Below are 25,141 nucleotides of genomic sequence, written 5' to 3' on the forward strand. Positions count from 1 at the left end.
AACACACTGACCAGGTATGAACACACACACACACACACACAGGATAACTGTGTTTAAACTGTTAGTTATGAATGAAAACTCGACACGATGAACGTCTCATGTTAACTTTACTTTAAATTATTTTGATACTCGGTCAGATAGAAACTGTTTCTTCTGAAGTGAATGTTGAAGTTGATCTGCATGTTGATGGTGTTTAAATGATCTACAGGATGAGAACAGTGATGTAGTTTTGAGGTAAAATAATTATAAACTTCTTTTACAGTTTCACGTCCAACCTGAAGACTCCTCTCTTCCTGTAGTTCCAGCTGTCGACCTGCGGGGGGCAGTGTGGAGCTTCAGGTCTGTGAGCCAATCAGAAGAGTCTAATCTCCTCAGCTGACGTGAGTCACTTCCTAATTTTAACTTTTATTATAAAATTGTTGAAGTTCTTCAGATAAAAACAAGCTAAATGTTTTTTTCTACTTGTGTGTTAAATAAATAAATACTGTTCACTTAATATTACTGCAGTACTTTAAATATATTCAAGTACTAAGTGTACTTCAGTCACAATGAAGCTCTGGAACTAAACAGGTGACTGATGATGAGGTCAGGTGAGTGATGATGAGGTCAGCATGATCTCATGACCACCACCCACCAAGGAAAGGACTTGATTAAGATGTATATGATGATTAACCTATAATATCACCAGGCCTTGGCATGTACTTGATGGGTAAGGGATTGGACATTGGACATGTTGAGGTCAGGTGATTGATAATGAGGTCAGGTGATTGATGATGAGGTCAGGTGATGATGATGAGGTCAGGTGATGATGGTGAGGTCAGGTGAGATATGATGAGGTCAGGTGATGATGGTGAGGTCAGGTGATGATGGTGAGGTCAGGTGATGATAATGAGGTCAGGTGATGATGATGAGGTCAGGTGATTGATGATGAGGTCAGGTGATGATGGTGAGGTCAGGTGATGATAATGAGGTCAGGTGATGATGATGAGGTCAGGTGATGATGATGAGGTAAGGTGATGATGATGAGGTCAGGTGATTGATGATGAGGTCAGGTGATTGATGAATGAATGAATGAATGAATTTTATTTATATAGCGCTTTTCACAGACAGTACTATCACAAAGTGCTTAACAGAGCAGACATTTAAAAGCATAAAAAACACAATGTGACCCTAGGGTCAATAAATTATCTACACAGAGTGAATAAAAAATGTTAAAGAATAAAATAAAAATAAAATAAAAATGTAAAACATATTTTAAGAGCAGGTCTAGGACATGGGTTTACTTTTACACAAATGCCAGCCTAAACAGGTGGGTTTTTAGCTGGCTTTTAAAAGTATCCACAGTATCTGCGAGGCGCAGAGTTGCAGGCAGAGCATTCCAGAGCCTCGGGGCCACTGCCTCAAAGGCTCGGTCACCACGGGGCCACTGCCTCAAAGGCTCGGTCACCACGGGGCCACTGCCTCAAAGGCTCGGTCACCACGGGGCCACTGCCTCAAAGGCTCGGTCACCACGGGGCCACTGCCTCAAAGGCTCGGTCACCACGGGGCCACTGCCTCAAAGGCTCGGTCACCACGGGGCCACTGCCTCAAAGGCTCGGTCACCACGGGCCACTGCCTCAAAGGCTCGGTCACCACGGGGCCACTGCCTCAAAGGCTCGGTCACCACGGGGCCACTGCCTCAAAGGCTCGGTCACCTCGGGGCCACTGCCTCAAACGCTCGGTCACCACGGGGCCACTGCCTCAAAGGCTCGGTCACCACGGGGCCACTGCCTCAAAGGCTCGGTCACCACGGCTCTTAAATCGTGTGCGTGGGACAGAAGACCTCGAGCATTTGACCTGAGAGTGCGGGCAGGTGAATAGGGGCGAAGTAGATCAGCTACATAAGTCGGAGCCTGACCGACTTGATGAGGTTAGGTGATTGATGATGAGGTCAGGTGATTGATGGTGAGGTCAGGTGAGAGATGATGAGGTCAGGTGATTGATGGTGAGGTCAGGTGAGAGATGATGAGGTCAGGTGATGATGATGAGGTCAGGTGATTGATGGTGAGGTCAGGTGAGAGATGATGAGGTCAGGTGATGATGATGAGGTCAGGTGAGAGATGATGAGGTCAGGTGAGAGATGATGAAGTCAGGTGAGAGATGATGAGGTCAGGTGATGATGATGAGGTCAGGTGATGATGATGAGGTCAGGTGATGATGATGAGGTCAGGTGATGATGATGAGGTCAGGTGATGATGAGGTCAGGTGATGATGATGAGGTCAGGTGATGATGAGGTCAGGTGATGATGAGGTCAGGTGATGATGATGAGGTCAGGTGATTATGATGAGGTCAGGTGATTATGATGAGGTCAGGTGATTGATGATGAGGTCTGGTGATTTATGATGAGGTCAGGTGAGAGATGATGAGGTCAGGTGATGATGATGAGGTCAGGTGATTATGATGAGGTCAGGTGATGATGAGGTCAGGTGAGAGATGATGTCAGATGAGAGATGATGCAGTTTCAGTCACAATGTCTGACCAAGCAAACAATCTTTCTGTAGCTGTGTGTGTGTGTGTGTGTTGGACAGCCAGGGGGCGGGACTAATGTTGACGGACAGCTAGGTTTCCATGGTGACCTTCAGCTGATCAGGTTTCTGCAGAGAGAATTAGACCTTTTCTTCACTCTCTCTCTCTGTCTGTCTGCTTTCCTCTCTGTTTCCTCTCCTCCTCCTGCTTTCATCCCACTTCCTTCTTCCGTCTCTCACCCCTCTCTCTCCCCCTGTCTCACCCCTCTCTCTCCCTCCTGTCTCCCCCTCTCTCTGTTCTCTACCTCCCTGTTGGTTTCAGTCTTTGCATTATAATTCCTCTCTTTCAGTGCTGTGAGGACGCTGAGGTAGGATCCAACCACACACACACACACACACACACACACAGAGACAGACAGTCAGACAGTCAGACAGTCAGACAGACAGACAGACAGACAGACAGAGACACAGACAGACAGACAGAGACACAGACAGACATTAGCAGCAGGTCTCCGATCAGTTGTTGCTCTTACAGAGAAGTAGCGCTCATTAAATATGCAAAACAAGAAAAACTAGAAGATGAGACATAAAAAAGTTTGCTTCTAGAGTGATTCCATTATCCAAACCGCTTATCCTGTTCAGGATAACCCTGGTTCACCCTGGACAGGTCGCCATGGCACATATAGAGACAGACAAACATTCACGCCTACGGGCAATTTCAAGTCTCCAAATAACCTGAGCTGCATGTCTTTGGACTGTGGGAGGAACCCGGAGGGAACCCGGAGGGAACCTGCGCTGCCACGGGGAGAACGTGCAAACTCCACACAGAAGGACCGCCCGGGATCGGGGATCGAACCCCGGTCCCTCTTGCTGTGAGGTGACAGTGCAGCCACTACAGCCGTGCAGCCCAGAACCCGGAGGGTAGAGGAGTGATGTCGACCGTTTAGCACATGTTGGTGCACGTTGTTGGTGCATGTGAGCGTGCCTCTCTCTCATCAGGACTTTACAGCTGATGATGCCATCCAGACCATGGAAACCTAGCACCAACCCTCTGGTTCCCCCTCACGTTGGCTCTGTTACACACACACACACAGTCCACCCTCCAGTGACCATGAACCTTGATAACCAGTGTTTCTTCCTCCAGGTTGTTCTGACCATCAGACCCACTCTGACCTCTGAAGGAGCCATGAGCCACCATCAGAACTTTCTGGGTCCTGATGACGATGTGAGTCTGTCAGCAGCGAGTCTCAACAGACGATCAAATTAATAGCATGGGGCGTTCAAGGACTAAAATGAGCACGGGCATTAAGGGACTAAAATGAGCACGGGGCGATCAACGAATAAAATGAGCACGGGGCGTTCAAGGACTAAAATGAGCACGGGACGTTCAGGGACTAAAATGAGCACGGGGCATTAAGGGACTAAAATGAGCACGGAGCGTTCAGGGACTAAAATGAGCACGGGACGTTCAGGGACTAAAATGAGCACGGGCCGTTCAGGGACTAAAATGAGCACGGGCATTAAGGGACTAAAATGAGCACGGAGCGTTCAGGGACTAAAATGAGCACGGGACGTTCAGGGACTAAAATGAGCATGGGACGTTCAGGGACTAAAATGAGCACGGGCATTAAGGGACTAAAATGAGCACGGAGCGTTCAGGGACAAAAATGAGCACGGAGCATTAAGGGACTAAAATGAGCACAGAGCGTTCAGGAACTAAAATGAGCACGGAGCGTTCAGGGACTAAAATGAGCACGGAGCGTTCAGGGACTAAAATGAGCACGGAGCGTTCAGGGACTAAAATGAGCACGGGGCGCTCAAGGACTAAAATGAGCACGGGGCGTTCAAGGACTAAAATGAGCACGGGACGTTCAGGGACTAAAATGAGCACGGGGCATGAAGGGACTAAAATGAGCACGGAGCGTTCAGGGACTAAAATGAGCACGGGACGTTCAGGGACTAAAATGAGCATGGGGCATTAAGGGACTAAAATGAGCACGGAGCGTTCAGGGACTAAAATGAGCACGGGGCGCTCAGGGACTAAAATGAGCACGGGGCGTTCAGGGACTAAAATGAGCATGGGGCGGTCAGGGACTAAAATGAGCACGGGGCGGTCAGGGACTAAAATGAGCACGGGGCGGTCAGGGACTAAAATGAGCACGGGGCGTTCAGGGACTAAAATGAGCACGGGGCATTCAAGGATGTATATGAGTACGGGGGCGTTCAAGGACTTCAATGTGCACGGGACGTTCAAGGACTTCAATGAGCACGGGGGCGTTCAAGGACTTCAATGACAAAAATGAGCACGGGGGCGTTCAGGGACTAAAATGAGCACGGGGCATTCAGGGACTGTATCTCCTCTCTTCTCCAGTCTCCGGCTCCTGTTCCTCCTCCACGGGGCCACATCGATGAAGAAGAGGAGGACCTGAACAAGGTCTTTGATGTTCAGGGTTTTCAGCAGATTCTGGGTCCTGCAGCTCGCAGCCCACCGGAGAAAAGTAGAGTCTACGATGAGCAGGACTTTGAGGGTAGGGAACCAGAACGTAGCATGTGAAGGTTCTGGGTTCTAGTGGTGGGTCTATGAGGCGGTTTTCGGGGGTCTGTGAGGTGGTTTCAGGGGGTTGATGAGGTGGTTTTAGGGGATCTGTGAGGTGGTTTTAGGGGGTCTCTGAGGTGGTCTCAGGGGGTCTTGAGGGACCTTCAGGGTCCTCGGTCCTAATGAAATCCTCCTGCTGCAGATCACCGTCACTTCTCCCTCCACGTCCATCAGACTCTCTCTAAACCGCCGGCTGACAGCAGGAGGAAGAGGACCAATGAGGGGATGAGGGAGGGGAGAAGAGGCTCCGCCCCTAACGCCGCAGCCACCATAGAAGAAGGCCAGGAGGAAGAGGAGGAGTCCTACAGTCAGAGTGGAGAGGAGGGGCCAAGGTGAGTCACACACGCACACACACACACACACCTGAGAGGTAAATATGGGACTTCCTCCTTTGAATCCACCTGACGTGTAACTCCTCCCCTTCTCAGTGACGCTCCGACCGTCTCGTCCAATCACAACAGTCTCTCACCCGGTGGCATCATGACGAGAGACGACGATGACGAGGAAGAAACGCTGATGAGTGTCGACCTGGACGGCATCAAGAGTCAGTGAATATATATATATATATGTATGTATGTGTGTGTGTGTGTGTGTGTGTGTGTGTATGTATATATGTATGTATATGTATGTATATGTATATATATGTATATGTATATATATATGTATATATGTGTATATATGTATATATGTATATATATATATATGTATATGGATATATATGTATATATATATACATATATATATATATATGTATATGGATATATATGGATATATATATATGTTTCATTCTTCTAGTAATGTAATAATGATAATAATATAATTATAATATTTCTATTATAACATATTAATATATAATTATAATTATATTATTACATTACAGTCATTTAGCAGACACTTTTATCCAAAGTGACTTACAATCAGATCCTATCACATGAACACCGTAGGCTCAGCTACGGGAGCAGTTTTGGGGTTAAGTGTCTTGCTCAAGGACACATCGACATGCAACTAGCGGAGCCGGGGATCGAACCGCCGATCCTCTGATTAAGGATGGCCCTGCTCTCCACTTAGCCACAGTCGCCCCTTTATAATTATAATATATAATGTAATTATTATAATAATAATCATACTAATTATAATGATAATAATAATAAACCAGAGACCTGTAACAACTTCCTGGATCCACCTTCAGGTCAACGTGTTAATGTATGTATAAATGATCAGATTGTTTCCTGATAATTAGCTAATGTAAGCATGCTAACGTGCTAAACTAAGATCAGCAAGTTTGCTTCGTCATTGTAAGTACAGTTTGCAGACTCTCTCCCAGCATGCAGTGGGGCACTCTGACTTAAAGACACACTGAAGGTTTCCCAACATGAAAGAGCTTTCTGTCACTTCTTGGTCTTCATCATGTGACCTGAACACAACGCGGTCCTCCTACACACTGAGCCCACGGCCTCCATCTATTGTTTCTGTGTGAGTGTGGTTCTGGTCCTGGTCCTGGTTTAAAGGACTCTGTCGGTCTCCCGGATCAACATGAATCCGGTATTTGTCCTCTCGTGTGTTGTGTGACAGAAGGAGGATCTCAGTGAGTACTTTTAACTCTTAAAGTTAAACTTAATAGACACAGAGCTGCTTTTAAACAATAACAAATAGTGAAGAAAAACTTGAGTGACACAGAAAGTAGAAGACAGGAAGACGTCGTCTAAAAGTTACTACGTGGTTCAACATAGCCCCAACTCAAAAAAATGAGTTTGTTCAACTAAACCTCAGTAAATGGACTTAAATTCAACCGCTGTGATAAAATAATCTATTACAAGTAAAAGTCCTGATTCAGAACATATGAAAGAGTGAGCCAGGTAGAGGGCGCCGGTCAGCTGACTCTCACTGCTGGAATGTGATTCGCCGATTAGTTCCAGGAAAACAAACAAGAAATTACGTGAAAAAACGTCCTGTTTGAGAAAATCTTGTTTTTACAGAAACCTGAAACTCACCTGCAGAGTACTCTGTGTGTGTGTGTGTGTGTGTGTGTGTGTGTAGGTGTGTGTGTGTAGGTGTGCGCGCGCGCACGTGTGTGTGTGTGTGTGTGTGTGTGTCTGTTTTTAGCTTATTGGATAAATCAGTTCACGTCTCTTCTTACAGATTCTTCATTGAAGTTCAATCGAGCCTGAAACTCTGTTAAACTGCAGAAAGTTCCCATGAGACCACAGCGTGTGTGTGAGGAGATTTTGGAGGGTCTTCACTTCTTCAAAGGCCTGTTTGAGGGTTCAGACTTGGTTTTAAGGTTCAGGGTCAAGTATTTAGTTGTGAAGGTCTACGTTAAGGTAATGGTCCTCACGAAGACAGAAGTACAGGGATGTGTGTATGTGTGTGTCACATTGCGGGGCCTCATCTTCTCTATGGGGACAAAATGTCCCCATAACATAAATCATCACATCTTAGGGTGAAGACCTGGTTTAAAGTTCGGGGTCAGGCTTATAGCAAGTCTCCAGGAAATTAATGTAAGTCAATGTAATGTACTCACAAGTCATGTAAACATGTGTGTGTGTGAGTCAGGATTTAACCTCATGCCCCGCCCACTCAGGTCACCGATTGGACGACGTTCCGGCAGTGAGGCGTCACCTGGTGAAGCGGAGCTCCAGAGGGCCGATCGTTCACGTCACCAAAGACCAGATCAGAACACAGTCTCACCTCCAACACCTGCTGCCAGACCGAACCCCTCACGAGGTCTCACTCTTTAACTACATTCAAACCAGTCTCACCTCTCAATGTTTGTGTTGATCTGATTCAAGAGTTTTGAGTAAAACTGAAGACGTGATTCTGATGTAAGACAACTACACAAACTGAAATGAGGCTGACAGGGGATGGGAGGTTAATCCTGGTGGTGAATGGGTGATACACTAGACTCGAGACAGGTAGAGTGAGACAGGTAGAGTGAGACAGGTAGAGTGAGACAGGTAGAGTCACACAGGTAGAGTCAGACAGGTAGAGTCAGACAGGTAGAGTCACACAGGTAGCGTGAGACAGGTAGCGTGAGACAGGTAGCGTGAGACAGGTAGAGTCAGACAGGTAGAGTCAGACAGGTAGAGTGAGACAGGTAGAGTGAGAGAGGTAGAGTGAGAGAGGTAGAGTGAGAGAGGTAGAGTGAGACAGGTAGAGTGAGACAGGTAGAGTCACACAGGTAGAGTCAGACAGGTAGAGTCACACAGGTAGCGTGAGACAGGTAGAGTGAGACAGGTAGAGTCACACAGGTAGAGTCAGACAGGTAGAGTCAGACAGGTAGAGTCACACAGGTAGCGTGAGACAGGTAGCGTGAGACAGGTAGAGTCAGACAGGTAGAGTGAGACAGGTAGAGTGAGACAGGTAGAGTGAGACAGGTAGCGTCAGACAGGTAGCGTGAGACAGGTAGCGTGAGACAGGTAGCGTGAGACAGGTAGAGTCAGACAGGTAGAGTGAGACAGGTAGAGTGAGACAGGTAGAGTGAGACAGGTAGAGTGAGACAGGCAGCGTCAGACAGGTAGAGTGAGACAGGCAGTGTCAGACAGGTAGAGTCAGACAGGTAGAGTGAGACAGGTAGAGTGAGACAGGTAGCGTGAGACAGGCAGCGTGAGACAGGCAGCGTCAGACAGGTAGAGTGAGACAGGCAGCGTCAGACAGGCAGCGTCAGACAGGTAGAGTGAGACAGGTAGAGTCAGACAGGTAGAGTGAGACAGGCAGCGTCAGACAGGCAGCGTCAGACAGGTAGAGTGAGACAGGTAGAGTCAGACAGGTAGAGTCAGACAGGTAGAGTGAGACAGGCAGCGTCAGACAGGCAGCGTCAGACAGGCAGCGTCAGACAGGTAGAGTGAGACAGGCAGCGTCAGACAGGCAGCGTCAGACAGGTAGAGTGAGACAGGTAGAGTCAGACAGGTAGAGTCAGACAGGTAGAGTCAGACAGGTAGAGTCAGACAGGTAGAGTCAGACAGAGGTAAACTCAGAGGTCCGTCTCTCTCTCTCTCAGTCTGTCTCAGGATGGTGGTCTTGGACCTAAAGAGTCGACACAGAAAGGTACCGGCTGGTTTTTCTTTGGTTTAGTCTTAACGAGTGGTTTAGTCTGGTTTAGTCTGATTTATTTTGGTTTCTGTTTGAGTTTCCATTGTTCAGTTTAAATCATTATGAGTGGAGGTCCGTCAGGTTTTTGGTTTGAATGTTTTTATTGTATTTATTGTAAAACACATTCATCACTAAACCTGATTTAAGATGTGCCTGAACCTGGTATTTATCTCGTGAACTGGGTCCTGATTTGTATAATTGTATGCTCATTATGAAGTATTTCACTACACAATTGGGAGAAAGAAGTTGTCGCCTTGATTTGGGTGTTTTTTTTGTCTTTATGGAACTCAATGGATTTATGGAAACACGGTGACCTGAAGACATTCTGACAGGAAACATTTAACACACGTCTGATCAGCTGTTTCTGTTGTGGGGCGTCTTCATGGATTTACATTTATATTGTATTTGTCTCCACACAACTGGTCTCTAAAGGTGTGAGGACTCTGGTCTCTATAGGTTTAAAGGAGTCTCTGGTCTCTAAAGGTTTAAAGGTGTGAGGACTCTGGTCTCTATAGGTTTAGAGGACTCTCTTGTCTCTATAGGTTTAAAGGACTCTCTGGACTCTATAGGTTTAAAGGACTCTCTGGTCTCTATAGGTTTAAAGGACTCTCTGGACTCTACAGGTTTAGAGGACTCTCTGGTCTCTATCGGTTTAGAGGACTCTCTGGACTCTATAGGTTTAAAGGACTCTCTGGTCTCTATAGGGTTAAAGGACTCTCTGGACTCTACAGGTTTAGAGGACTCTCTGGTCTCTATCGGTTTAGAGGACTCTCTGGTCTCTATCGGTTTAAAGGACTCTCTGGTCTCTATAGGTTTAAAGGACTCTCTGGACTCTATAGGTTTAAAGGACTCTCTGGTCTCTATAGGTTTAAAGGACTCTCTGGTCTCTATCGGTTTAGAGGACTCTCTGGTCTCCATAGGTTTAAAGGACTCTCTGGACTCTATAGGTTTAAAGGACTCTCTGGTCTCTATAGGTTTAAAGGACTCTCTGGTCTCTATCGGTTTAGAGGACTCTCTGGTCTCTATCGGTTTAAAGGACTCTCTGGTCTCTATCGGTTTAAAGGACTCTCTGGTCTCTATAGGTTTAAAGGACTCTCTGGACTCTATAGGTTTAAAGGACTCTCTGGACTCTATAGGTTTAAAGGACTCTCTGGACTCTACAGGTTTAGAGGACTCTCTGGTCTATATCGGTTTAGAGCAGGGGTGTCAAACTCCCGGCCCGTGGGCCGAATCCGGCCCGCCACGTCATTTTATGTGGCCCGCGAATCCGCCAGCAAAAAAAAAAAAAAAAGATTTTTTTTTTTTTTAAAGTTAGACTTGATAATAAAAATATCCCCATAGTCGAAATTATGAGATAGAAAGTTGAAGTGATGAGATACTTAAACATAGAAGCAGCTCTTTGGCTGGTTACTGTACATTTGAAATGGAAATGTATTGTGAGTACATTGAAGACTTTAAACGTGGCTTTAAAACACATGAAATACTTGACGTGGGATTGTGCAAAACGCACCCTTGAAAGGATTTTAAGCTTTGAACAAAGTTATTGTAATAACTTGTTTGATATTTGTCTTTGATATTTTCTTTAATAGTTTGATCTTTGATAGAGTAATGTGGGTTTCTTAACCCTAAATTAAAAGGATTTAAGTTACAATAACAGAAATGTGCTTCAATATATGTTTACATTTATATAACTACATGTACAATATTTTTACACTTTAATAAACAATAATCAAATGCAGAGACAGTTATTTACCAACATGTTAGGAGAAGTTACATTTACACAGTCTTACATTTACAACTGGCCCTTTGAGGCCGACCGTGATGCTGATGTGGCCCGGAGTGAAAATGAGTTTGAGACCCCTGGTTTAGAGGACTCTCTGGTCTCTATAGGTTTAGAGGACTCTCTGGTCTCTATAGGTTTAAAGGACTCTCTGGACTCTCTAGGTTTAAAGGACTCTCTGGTCTCTATAGGTTTAGAGGACTCTCTGGTCTCTATAGGTTTAAAGGACTCTCTGGACTCTATAGGTTTAAAGGACTCTCTGGTCTCTATAGGTTTAAAGGACTCTCTGGACTCTATAGGTTTAAAGGACTCCCTGGTCTCTATAGGTTTAGAGGACTCTCTGGACTCTATAGGTTTAAAGGACTCTCTGGACTCTATAGGTTTAGAGGACTCTCTGGTCTCTATAGGTTTAGAGGACTCTCTGGTCTCTATAGGTTTAAAGGACTCTCTGGACTCTATAGGTTTAGAGGACTCTCTGGACTCTATAGGTTTAAAGGACTCTCTGGTCTCTATAGGTTTAGAGGACTCTCTGGACTCTATAGGTTTAGAGGACTATCTGGTCTCTATAGGTTTAGAGGACTCTCTGGTCTCTATAGGTTTAAAGGACTCTCTGGACTCTATAGGTTTAAAGGACTCTCTGGTCTCTATAGGTTTAAAGGACTCTCTGGACTCTATAGGTTTAAAGGACTCCCTGGTCTCTATAGGTTTAGAGGACTCTCTGGACTCTATAGGTTTAAAGGACTCTCTGGACTCTATAGGTTTAGAGGACTCTCTGGTCTCTATAGGTTTAGAGGACTCTCTGGTCTCTATAGGTTTAAAGGACTCTCTGGACTCTATAGGTTTAGAGGACTCTCTGGACTCTATAGGTTTAAAGGACTCTCTGGTCTCTATAGGTTTAGAGGACTCTCTGGACTCTATAGGTTTAGAGGACTCTCTGGTCTCTATAGGTTTAGAGGACTCTCTGGTCTCTATAGGTTTAAAGGACTCTCTGGACTCTATAGGTTTAAAGGACTCCCTGGTCTCTATAGGTTTAGAGGACTCTCTGGACTCTATAGGTTTAAAGGACTCTCTGGACTCTATAGGTTTAGAGGACTCTCTGGTCTCTATAGGTTTAGAGGACTCTCTGGTCTCTATAGGTTTAGAGGACTCTCTGGACTATATAGGTTTAGAGGACTCTCTGGTCTCTATAGGTTTAGAGGACTCTCTGGACTCTATAGGTTTAGAGGACTCTCTGGTCTCTATAGGTTTAGAGGACTCTCTGGTCTCTATAGGTTTAGAGGACTCTCTGGTCTCTATAGGTTTAAAGGACTCTCTGGTCTCTATAGGTTTAGAGGACTCTCTGGACTCTATAGGTTTAGAGGACTCTCTGGTCTCTATAGGTTTAGAGGACTCTCTGGTATATAGGATTCGAGGTCTGAGGATTTAATGTCCTCCAAAGTGACATAGACAAGTTCTTCCCGTGTGTCCAGGTGTTCGTGGAGCTGAACGAGCTGGTGATCGACAGGAACCAGGAGCTTCAGTGGAGAGAGACTGCTCGATGGATCAAGTTTGAGGAGGAGGTGGAGGAGGAGACGGAGCGCTGGGGGAGACCTCACGTTGCCTCGCTGTCCTTCCGCTCGCTGCTGGAGCTACGAAAAACCATCTCCCACGGTGAGAGGAGGCTCTCTGCAGCACAGTTTAAACGCCCCTTTAAGGCAAGGCAAGTTTATTAGTATCGCACATTTCAACAACAAGGTAATTCAAAGTGCTTCACATAAAACCATTAAAAGCATCAAAACATAAGGCAAAAGAAAATGAGATTTAAAAACAATTAAAAAACAGTGTAAGAAATAAAATGCAGCAGTAAAATGCAGAAATGCAGGAAATTGATTAATATATGAATTGAACGTGGTTCAATTAAAGGCAGCAGCAAACAGAAAAGTCTTCAATCTTGATTTAAATGAGCTGAGGGTCTCAGCAGACCTGCAGCTTTCTGGGACTTTGTTCCAGATATGTGGAGCAGAAACACTGAACGCTGCTTCTCCATGTTTAGTTCTGACTCTGGGAACAGGAAGTAGACCGGTCCCAGACGACCTGAGGGGTCGGGATGGTTCATAAGGTAGCACATAAGGTTAAACCACATTGATTCATTTTTATAAATCAGTGTGTAGCCAGAGATGCCTTATTTCTTCCTTTAATTTAAATAATTAAACCCCTGAAAAAAAGACCATCATTTTTCTATTCTGGGTGCAAATTTAGATGTTTCACAGTTATAAGTAGGCAGTTCTAGCGAAAGAAATGGGATAAATGAAGGGAGGGTTGTCATGACTGTTTTTCCGATATATATCAATCCATTTTTCATCTGACTGGAGGAGATTATGTAATTTAAGGGGATTGATAGAGTCCTGTAGGAGCGATAAAGACTTCAGCACGAGGAGCTCAAACTTCTTAAATGGAAATAAAGTGAAATAAAACCAGTATACTGATGACGGCGTGATGTGATGTCAGTGTGTGATGTCACGGCGTTGTGTTTTCAGGGGCAGTGCTTCTGGATCTGAAACAGAAGACTCTGCCGGGTATCGCTCAGCAGGTGGTGGAGCAGATGGTGATCTCAGATCAGATCAAAGCTGAAGACCGAGCCAACGTCCTCCGAGCTCTGCTGCTCAAACACAGGTTCATGGATGCACTTAATGATTCATCCATCTGATGATTCATCCATCTCATAATTGATCCACCAAATGATTGATCCATCCAATGATTCATCCACCTAATGACTTATTGATCCATCTAATGATTCATCCACCTAATGACTCATTGATCCATCTAATGATTCATCCACCTAATGACTCATTGATCCATCTAATGATTCATCCACCTAATGACTCATTGATCCATCTCATGATTCATCCATTCAACATAATGACTCATCCATCTAATGATTCATCCATCTAATGATTCATCCATCTCATAATTCATCCACATAATGATTCATCCACCTAATGATTCATCCATCTCATGATTCATCCACCTAATGACTCATTGATCCATCTAATGATTCATCCACCTAATGACTCATTGATCCATCTAATGATTCATCCACCTAATGACTCATTGATCCATCTCATGATTCATCCACCTAATGACTCATTTATCCATCTAATGACTCATCCATCTAATGATTCATTCATCTAATGACTCATTGATCCATCTAATGATTCATCATCTACCTAATGACTCATCCATCTAATGATGCATCCATCGAATGACTCATCCATCTAATGATGCATCCATCGAATGACTCATTGATCCATCTCATGATTCATCCATCTAATAATTCATCCACCAAATGATTCATCCACCTAATGACTCATTGAGCCATCTAATGATTCATCCACATCATGATTCATTTAATAATTCATCCACCTAATGATTCATCCATCTCATGATTCATCCACCTAATCACTCATTGATCCACCGAATGATTCATTGATCCATCTAATGATTCATCATCCACTGACTCATCCAGGACCATATCTTTCATAAATGTATTTCTCTATTTTTCTTCACCAGTCACCCCAGTGATGAGAAAGATCACAGCTTGTTTAGCAAGTACATCTCTGCAGCCAACATGGCCACATTGACGGACAGACACAACTGCCAATCGGAGCCCTCCATCAATCTGACGAATCACAGAGAGGCTGACGGAGAGAAGTCCAAAGTAAGAAGAGACGGTTACAGGCTCAACGTTTGATAATAATCTAAAGCTTCAGTGGAGGTCAAATGAACCAATCAAAGCAGAAGTGATAACAGCTGTTTCCTGTTTTGGGGGTCATGTGACCAAGAGACAGCCGAATGAAATAGCACTAAGTCCACTGTACACTGTATGTGTGTGACGGTGTGGCTGAAGCATTGAGGTGTTACATTTTACTCATTTAGCAGCCAGCTAGTTCGCTAGCTTCCTTGCTACTTCAACCATGCTTTCATGCTGACGTTCCACTGGTTACAGAAAATGAGCCCAACAGCAGGTTGGTGAGTCTACGGTTCCTCTGCCTCAATCCTCACCGCTAGGAGACGCCTTTGCCTGGAGGAGAGCAGGCGGGAGCCCCAAAGTCCAGCTAAAGTAGCTAACTAGACAGCTCTAGTGATGGACAAGCTAGCCAGCTAACTAGACAACTCTAGTGATGGACAAGCTAGCCAGCTAACTAGACAACTCTAGTGATGGACAAGCTAGCTAGCTAATTAGCCAGCTCTTGTGATGGACAAGCTAGCCAGCTAACTAGACAGCTCTAGTGATGGACGAGCTAGCCAGCTAACTTGACAACTCTAGTGATGGACAAGCTAGCTAGCTAATTAGCCAGCTCTAGTGATGGACAAGCTAGCTAGCTAATTAGCCAGCTCTAGTGATGGACAAGCTAGCCAGCTAACTAGACAACTCTAGTGATGGACAAGCTAGCGAGGTAACAAGGCAGATCTAGTGATGGACAAGCTAGATAGCTAATTAGCCAGCTCTAGTGATGGACAAGCTAACTAGACAACTCTAGTGATGGACAAGCTAGCCAGCTAACTAGACAACTCTAGTGATGGACAAGCTAGCCAGCTAACTAGACAACTCTAGTGATGGACAAGCTAGCTAGGTAACAAGACAGATCTAGTGATGGACAAGCTAGCTAGCTAACTAGAAAAAAACAACCCAACAAAACTTGTTACACAGCATTAACTTACGTGTTCAGAGAATTATTCTGCCTCGATCTAAGCTCCGGCCACAAAAATAGGTCATTGTGTTTACTAACAGAAAATAGGTCCATATATGTATTCTATATATATATATAGTTATGAGTGTGTATGTGTGTTCAGAAGGAAGCCCTGCCCATCAGCCTCTCCAGATCCAAACATGAAGTGAAGCTGATGGAGAAGATCCCAGAGAGAGCAGAGGCCACCGTCGTCCTCGTGGGTACGCATCACATACTACATCATCACATACGACATCATCACCTTCAATCCTGTGTCCTATTCAACCCAGCTAGGCCTTCACATTCACTAGGCTCCTGGACTGTGTCAATGCTATCAAAGACTGGACGGCAGAAAACTGCTTCCAACTCAACGACTCTAAGACGGAGGTCCTAGTTATTGCTCCAGAGGAGTTTGTCCCCATGATCAGGCAGATTATTAGTCCTCTCTCTTCTGCTGCCCATTGCAACCTGTGTAATCTTGGGATTTTCTTTGATCGATCCATGTCGTTTGACCCTCATGTTAAGCAGCTGTCCAGATCATGTTTCTTCCATCTAAGAAATATCAGTAAACTGAGATCTGTAGTATCAACAGCTGAACTAGAGATGATCATACACACATTTATCTCTTCACGCATTGACTACTGCAACTCACTTTCACATCACTCAGTGCATCTGCTCTTAACCGTCTGCAGGTCATCCAAAACGCTGCACCAGATTACTCACCAGGACAAACAGACGGTCTCACATCACCCCCGTACTCCGATCTCTCCACTGGCTTCCTGTAGCATCTAGGATACACTTCAACATTCTCACCATCACTTACAGAGCACTTCACGGTCAGGCTCCGGCTTATGTAGCTGATCTACTTCGCCCATATTCACCCGCCCGCACTCTCAGGTCAAACGCTCGAGGTCTTCTGTCCCACGCACACGATGTAAGAGCCGTGGTGACCGAGCCTTTGAGGCAGTGGCCCCGTGGTGACCGAGCCTTTGAGGCAGTGGCCCCGTGGTGACCGAGCCTTTGAGGCAGTGGCCCCGAGGCTCTGGAATGCTCTGCCTGCAACTCTACGCTTTGCAGATTCTGTGAATGCGTTCAGAAATCAGCTCAAATCTCACCTCTTTAGACTGGCGTTTGGGAAAACCCATGTCCTAGACCTGCTTTTAAACCATGTTTTAATTTGGTATTTTGTGTGTATGTAAATGATTGGCCCTATGGTCACATTGTGTTTTTTATGTTTGTAATTCTGCCCTGTTAAGCACTTTGTGACTTATGTCTGTAAAAAGCACTTCATAAATACATTTTACTTACTTACTTACTTACCATCTGTAGAGCGTGAGAGTCAATGAGTTTATTGCATCCCTCTGATGTGTCTGCAGGCAGCGTGGGCTTCCTGGAGCAGCCGTCCATGGCGTTCGTACGGCTGCAGGAGGCGGTCCTGCTGGAGTCCGTCCTGGAGGTTCCTGTTCCTGTGAGGTTCCTCTTCCTCCTGCTGGGCCCGCCTACCGCCAACATTGACTACCACCAGATTGGACGCTCCATATCCACGCTCATGTCAGACAAGGTGCGTCCCACCAGATGGCGCCATGTCGTGTCTACTGTCTTGAACTAATGTGGTCAAATTAATTCTGCTACTCTGTCCGCTTCCCTTTAGCTCTTCCACGAGGCGGCGTACCAGGCCGACGACCGCCAAGACCTGCTGACGGCCATCAACCGGTTCTTGGACTGCAGCGTCGTCCTCCCTCCCTCCGACGTCGGTGGCGATGAGCTGCTCTGCTCGGTCGCCCGATTCCAACGAGAAATGCTCCGAAAGAGGGAGGAGGAGCAGAGCGGCAAACTGCAGGAGAAACAGACCGTCGATCAGCCGGACGAAGGTCGGTTATCTCTTCTGTTAATGTTGTTATTAAGTCTGTTTCGGGTATTTTAGCCTTTATTAGATAAGAGATGAGAGGAGAGAGTCACGAGATGACTTACGGTAAAAGTACCCAATCATGATTACATGAACAGCATCTTCTGGCCACCAGGATACGCCACCAAAAAGAAAATGTGGGCATTTCAACATCTTAAATGATTGTTTGCATCTTGACAAGTTGGAAGTTTAACATTAAGTTGTTTCAAATGTTGGTTTCTCTGATTCCCTCCAGGTTGCTGAATCAGCCTTAATAACTGAATTTCAGCTTCTTCTGGCAGAAGCTTAAGTCTAAAAACTTTAGTCAGTCTTTTTTTTATCACAAGCAGGTTTGAGCCTTGATGCTAGGGCTGGGCGGTATGACCAAAAATGCATATCACGGTATTTTGTAAGATTCTGGTGGTTTCACGGTATATCACGGTATTTTTTCGCGTTAAAGCATTAATTAATTAACACCGAAAAGTAACGGCCGGCCAGCGAGCGGTGAACAGCTGTTTGTGTGGCGTTACGTTACTGGAGCGACAGAGCCTCTCAGCTGTTAGCAGACTGTTGTTAGCGAGCTTTACCCAGCATGCAGTTCGGCTGGGAAATTTTATAAATGTACAATTATTCGTGCTACAAATTGTTTATCTGTCACAAACTGTTGTGTCGTGGTGTTTTGCCCTGTTAAAGAGCGTTAGTTGTTATAAAGTTATAACCATGACTAGGGTTCCCTCTCAATACAGCTAAGAGAACTAGCTCCGACTGTAAGGCTACCAGCGGCGAACAATATATTTTGCTGCCTGTTGAAGAGCGACAGAAGTTGTTTCGGCTGTGCACCGGTATGACGGTATATGAAAAATTCATATCGTATGGGAAATTAAAACCGGAATACCGCCCAGCCCTACTTGATGCCATTCTCTAAAGAATATCTAACAGACTTCAGAACAAAAATACTGAATGCTTTAATTCAAGATAAAAGTAGATTAAGGGCTCAAACTGTTTGAAGTGGTAATCTTGCTGAATCTCGGTGGAAGTCCGAGATGTTTGCAAGGTTAATCAGCGTGTCATCAGCAGAGCAGTGAATGTTTCTCTCATATTTTAAACCTCTGCCAAGAAGGTTGTGTTTCCGGTTTGGTTTGTTTGTCAGCAGGATTACTGAAAAATGACAACTCTAGTGAACTCCAGTTTTTCACGAAACTTGGTGGATGAATGTAGCATGGGCCTGGGAAAAACCGTGGGAAGAACTATGGAGACGGCCTTGCCGGAGGTCTGCACTCTGAGAGGGCCGTTCCAGTTTGAGATGAAGTCTAGAGATATCATGAACAATCCTTATGTAATTTTGTGATGTAGCAGCTCAATGACCTGACGGTTACAGAGTCTCACTTCTTATCTACCAGACTCTCTCGTTCGCTTAAAACCCGACGACGAGCCCTTGAGGAGATCAGGCCGTCTTTTCGGAGGTCTGATCAAAGATGTGACTCGGCGCTACCCTCAGTACCTCAGTGACATCCGAGATGCCCTGAACCCTCAGTGCATGGCAGCCGTCATCTTCATCTACTTTGCCGCACTGGCACCCGCCATCACCTTCGGAGGACTTCTGGGTGAGTCTGGACTTCAAGAAACACTGACTGATACCAAACTTCCTGTTGAGATTTGGTTCTCAAATCTCTGCAGGTTGATTGGCGCAAAGGGTGCCTCTCAAAGACCCTTGGAGGTTTTTAGAGTTTTGTTCTCTTTTCTTGTGCCTCAGGGGAGAAAACAGACGGTCTGATTGGTGTGTCGGAGCTGATCGTTGCCACAGCTATGCATGGCATCGTGTTCAGTGTGCTCGGCGCTCAGCCTCTGCTGGTGATCGGCTTCTCCGGACCGCTGCTGGTGTTTGAAGAGGCCTTCTACACGGTAAGCTCACCTGACAGAAACCCACCTGTAACAAAATATTACCTGTTGACAAACGTAACAGCAACGTGTATATCTAGAAACAGAGTTCTTGTGTCTCTGGGGTCATCTATCCTGAGTGACGAATGTCAAAGAAGGCTTCTAAAAACCCTTTCAGTGGAAAATTGGCTATTAGAGAACTATATTCTGTGTTCCCTGCTATCATTTCATTTAACCCATTTATCTCCATAACTACGGTAACTCTGCCACCTCATCTGAAAGTCCTGTGAAACACCTTGTGGTGTGGTGTGCACCAGGGTTCTGTCCTGGGTCCTCTTTTGTTTGCCTTGCATATACTTGGCCTTAAACAGATAATACATATTTAGATTATTTAGAAAATAAGTATTTGATTAGGTTCACCCTTCACCTTGAAAATAGCATCTTGATGTAAAAATACTAGGTTTTCAACCACATCTTCTGGCTTTCCTTGATATCAGGTGACTTAAGAATGCACATTTGGTTGGATGCTGAAGTGGAGATGATTACTGTCTCTGTTGAAAGATGGACTCTGGTGTTAGATGGGAATGTCCACCCTCAATGACACAGTCAGACCTACAGTATGTCAGACTCCGGTTATAGAGCCATGTTACCGAGTGAGCAGTGAGATTCACAAAGATATTCAGTTTGGGAAAAAGACAAACCCTCACATCAAATTGGTTCCCTGATTTGGGGTATCAGAATTGGTCCGTAAAAAGCTAAATGTTTGATCACTATGTTGGGAACGTAAAGGAGCGTGTTTGGGTTATCAGCATTTAAGAAACTGAATTCTTGACATCAATAGAATTATTAATGTATGTAACAATTATTAATGATTATTAATAACAACGGGGCACCACCCTGCGAACAGGGACCAATAACCAAACGATAAAACGAAGTCTCATAATTAGTAGTCACTCATAATGTCAATAGTCTGCGTATGACTATACATTCAGTGACAGTGAAGGTTTTAAGTTCGAGCACAGGCCACTACATACAGTCTTATCAAATACATATGCACAAGTAATCACAGACGACTGCTCCTTAAAGTATAACAGAGTTTATTAAATCAAAATAATAAATGATCAAATCAATTAATATTGCAACCAACAAACACTATCATACAATTTTATATGCCTAATACCTAAAGAAAAGAATAAAATGGGTGAGGGTGTATATCAGTGTGTGTGTGTGTGCATGTGTGTGGGTCTGTGGGTGAAAAGGAAGGAGAGTCTTAAAGCTACAGCTAAAGACTACAAAGATGGCGGCGTCGAGTGACGTGGGCCAAAAAGGGGAGGGGCCTTAAGATACTACTTAAGATACTGTGTTGTGAGGCGATCGATTGAACGGGGTTTCCCCCAGGGGCAGAGATAGGAGCTGTGTGTGTTCGTGTTACGGAAAACAAGAGGAATAAAAGGGCAGAGAGAGGAATCAGAGTTTCTGTGTGCGATGTCGCGTTGTAGTGAAAATGAGGATCGCCGATCGTATCTCACACAAGTTGCCGTTGTCGCTTCGCGAACTGACGACACTTATGCCCGATAGTCGCGTTTCCACACTTCACTCACAGAATCGATTCAAGGAAATAGAGCAAGAACAAAAATGAAATCAAATAATCCCAAAAGCAACAGTCAAACAGGAAACGCACAGTACGACGGGCCTGTGTGCTCCGTCGACTGTTGCGCAATCTCCCAGCACAACGAAAACAATGACTTTTCCCTTCGACGGAGGTCGAAGGGAAAAAGCAATGAGGTGTGTACTGCAGGCGGTTTTGTAGAACAGTGGTTGAACTACAGGGGTCCTGGGGTCTCTTGGCTCTCGGCCAATGAGATTGCAGCGGTGCATTCAGGTGACCATGGTTTTTTGGGGGGGAACTACAAATCAGGATGAAACCTTTGTTTGAAAAAGGGAAGGCCTGATTCTCTTTGTCCACAGCACATGTTGAAGCCATATGGTCAGACCCCAACAACTATATCCCTTGTTTTGAGAATTAGTTTTTGTCTTGTGGTAGTTTGAAGTAGTTTTAAAGGTGTCTCCTAACAAAAATATCTGCCTCAACTACCGAAAGAGGGGTTGTAGCTTTCTGATGAAAGTAGATGTCCATATCGAAAGGCACTGACTCTTGAGCAGCATATTAAGGGTTCCCCCTTCACCCTGGATCACCCACAAAATGGTCCAGAATGCTGCCTGGAGCAACAGATCTTGTTAGCTCACCTGTTCTGCTCCTTGAAACCTACCTGGTGTGTGCACGTGTAGTTTTGTAAAGACAATGGGATCGAGTATCTGACGGGTCGGGTCTGGATCGGTTTCTGGCTGGTGCTCATCGTCCTCCTCACCGTGGCCTTTGAGGGAAGCATCCTGGTTCGCTTCGTCTCCCGGTTCACTCAAGAGATCTTCTCCTTCCTCATCTCCCTCATCTTCATCTACGAGACCTTCACCAAACTAGTCAAGGTGAGGTCAGAGGTGCCACAGGTCCACAACCAGCCTGATGAAATAGTTGTAAGATCATTTAGATAATTTACAGATGCCACATTGAGGTTTTTCTCCTTTGTTTTTGTCTTTTCTAGATATTTCAGGAGCATCCTCTCCAAAACTGTTTCCATGGAAACAACACAGTATCTCCGTCTCTGTGCAACTACACCGCCACTGCCGGGAATTCTGAGAAGGTTGTTGGAGAACCCAACACAGCTCTGCTGTCATTTGTTCTCATGGTGGGAACGTATTTTATCGCCTTCTACCTGCGCAAGTTCAAGAACAGCTCCTTCTTCCCCGGCAGGGTCAGTAAATACAAGTACAGGTACAGATATGAGCACACAACCTAGATACAGGTACATATGTATACAGGTACACATGTATGTACAGCTAAAGGTACAGGTACATACGTACACAAGTACACAGGTATGTACAGATAAAGACACAGGTACATATGTATACACCATACAGGTATGTACAGATAAAGGTACAGGTGCATATGTATACAGGTACACAGGTATGTACAGATAAAGGTACAGGTGCATATGTATACAGGTACATACGTACACAGGTATGTACAGATAAAGGTACAGGTACATTTCCCACACAAGAGCACACAACAGAGTCTTAGATCCGGGGACTCTGGATCACTGGGTCCTAGTTTTCAATGGACCTGGAGTAGACATGTTGTTTCTTACTTTTGGAGGTGTTGTCCTCACTGAAGTCTTCAGTTTCCAATCACCCCACTGATCAATAATCTGGTGGTCTGTGTGTTTCAGCTCCGTCGGATCATTGGAGACTTTGGTGTCCCCATTGCTATCCTCATCATGGTGCTGGTGGACTACAGCGTGGAGGACACCTACACCCAGGTGAGACCCGATCAAGTGAGTCCTGTGTGGACACACAACCCACTTGGGACGAACATTTAAACTCCTGCCCTCTCTTCATATTGGCTGACAGAAACTGAACGTGCCCAGTGGATTCTCAGTGTCCAGTCCGGAGAAGCGCGGTTGGTTGATCTCTCCTCTGGGGTCGGACGGGCAGTTTCCTGTTTGGATGATGGCTGCCAGCATCCTGCCAGCCATCCTGGTCTTCATCCTCATCTTCATGGAGTCCCAGATCACAGCGTACAACCTTTTCTTCTTGCCTTTTGTGTTTACTTCTTTTATATTTAACTAAACATCGAACAAAAAGTTCGGAAATTTGTGTTTGGTAGATTATTTCTCTGTTGTAACGATGCTTCTTGGCAAAACATTTTATACCGTTGGAAAGCCTGTTTATTTACCTTTCAAACTGTGCCCCATTTGTAAGGAACATGCATTTCTGGGATGAGCAGCACAGCTGAGTATGTGGGTTGCGCCCATGAAATATTTGGTGGATTGGATGATTGAAGTCTATCAGTAACAAGGAAGAAACAAGACATATTGGCAATTTTACAATGTATTCATTTAACAAACATTGCCAAGAAGCATCGTTACAACAGTGAAATAATCTACCAAACACTAATTTCCGAACTTTTTGTTCTATATTTATTAAAAATATTTCTCCTATGTCCCATCCATCAAGGCTGATTGTGAGTAAGAAGGAGCGGATGCTGGTGAAGGGAACTGGTTTCCACCTGGATCTCCTCATCATCGTGGCGGTGGGCGGAGTCTCTGCGCTCTTCGGCTTGCCGTGGTTATCGGCGGCCACGGTGCGCTCCGTCACCCACACCAACGCCCTAACCGTCATGAGCAAAGCCGTCGCCCCCGGAGACAAGCCCCGAATCCAGGAGGTCAAGGAGCAGCGGGTGACGGGCTTCCTGGTGGCTGTTTTAGTGGGTAAGAAGTGTACTTCTACTACCGCTACTGCTACTTTCACGACCTTTACCATTTCTTCTGATCTGGATTCCGCCCCCTTCCGCAGGTCTGTCCATCGTGATCGGGGAGGTTCTGCGTCAGATCCCTCTGGCGGTTCTGTTTGGGATCTTCCTCTACATGGGTGTGATGTCGCTGAATGGGATCCAGCTCACCGAGCGACTCATCCTGCTGCTGATGCCCTCAAAGTACCACCCCGACCACAACTACGTCCGCAAGGTTAGCCCCGCCCCCCTGACTGAGGATGGAGGTTCTGCACCAAAGTCAGACTTGAGTCACAGGGACAGGAGTTTTTGGCAATGCAGACCAGCAGGCAGACAATTAACGACTTCTTTACCATTTGATTGGTTGGCTTTGACTTAAACTTGTTTTGGGACTTGTTGCTTTTGGTCTCAACCCTGGGACTTACCTTGACATTAAACTTGAACCTGGACTTTGGACTTGTTGGTCTTGACGTAGACTTGAGACTTGGCTTGAGACTTAGTCTTGACTTGGACCTGACTTGGCACTTGTTGGTCTTGACGTAGACTTGTTGGTCTTGACTTGAGACTTGGCTCGAGACTTGACTTGGAACTTGTTGGTCCTGACGTAGACTTGACTTGGACATGAGACTTGACTTGGACTTGGCTTGAGACTTAACTTGGGACTTGTTGGTCTTGACGGGAACATCAAGTCCAAGTCAGTTGTGCAAACAAGTGTCTATAAAAAGGCACATCACATGTAAATACACGGATTGACCGTCGGCTGTCTCTGCTCTCTCACAGGTGCGGACGTTGAGGATGCACCTGTTCACTGTCGTCGAGCTGACCTGTCTCTCTCTCCTGTGGGTCGTCATGGCGACGGCGGCGGCGCTGGCGTTCCCCTTCATGCTGCTGCTGACCATCCCGGTGAGGATGCTGCTGCTGCCCCGCCTCTTCACCCGCAGAGAGCTGCAGAGTGTGAGTCACACCTGGTCATTAGCACTGCTAACACGGCTCAATGCTAACACGGCTCAATGCTAACACGGCCCACTGCTAACACGGGTCAATGATAACACGGCTCAATGATAACACGGCTCAATGCTGACACGGCTCCACGCTGACAGGGCTCAACGCTAACAGGGCTCAATGCTAACAGGGCTCAATGCTAACAGGGCTCAATGCTAACAGCTAACAGGGCTCCATGCTAACACGGCTTTGGTCTTGCAGCTGGATGCCGATGATACAGAGCCTCATCTGGAGGAGAAGGAGGGGCAGGACGAGTACTCACAGTTGCAGATGCCTGTGTGACCCGGTCAGCAGCCTACTGATTGGTCGATCCGCCTCCCTCATTAGCATATGTGACCTGTATCCTGTAGCA

General features: G+C 45.6%; 1 protein-coding gene across 1 annotated transcript; it reads left to right on the forward strand.

Moving 5' to 3' along the window:
* Positions 1-4,998: 4,998 nt before the first annotated feature.
* slc4a2a (solute carrier family 4 member 2a) lies at positions 4,999-25,128 on the forward strand. Its single transcript, XM_079284245.1, has 20 exons — positions 4,999-5,033; positions 5,244-5,433; positions 5,530-5,645; positions 7,683-7,825; positions 12,440-12,620; positions 13,487-13,622; positions 14,520-14,667; positions 15,804-15,900; positions 17,056-17,240; positions 17,331-17,550; positions 18,965-19,168; positions 19,318-19,466; positions 21,732-21,926; positions 22,043-22,252; positions 22,727-22,816; positions 22,908-23,074; positions 23,514-23,767; positions 23,853-24,022; positions 24,568-24,741; positions 24,991-25,128. The coding sequence occupies exons 2-20, from the start codon at positions 5,327-5,329 to the stop codon at positions 25,069-25,071; spliced, it is 3,027 nt and encodes a 1,008-aa protein (XP_079140371.1). The 5' UTR covers positions 4,999-5,033; positions 5,244-5,326; the 3' UTR covers positions 25,072-25,128.
* Positions 25,129-25,141: the final 13 nt, after the last annotated feature.

This window comes from Melanostigma gelatinosum (genome assembly GCF_949748355.1).
Source record: "Melanostigma gelatinosum genome assembly, chromosome: 15".
Taxonomy (NCBI): Eukaryota; Metazoa; Chordata; class Actinopteri; order Perciformes; family Zoarcidae; genus Melanostigma; species Melanostigma gelatinosum.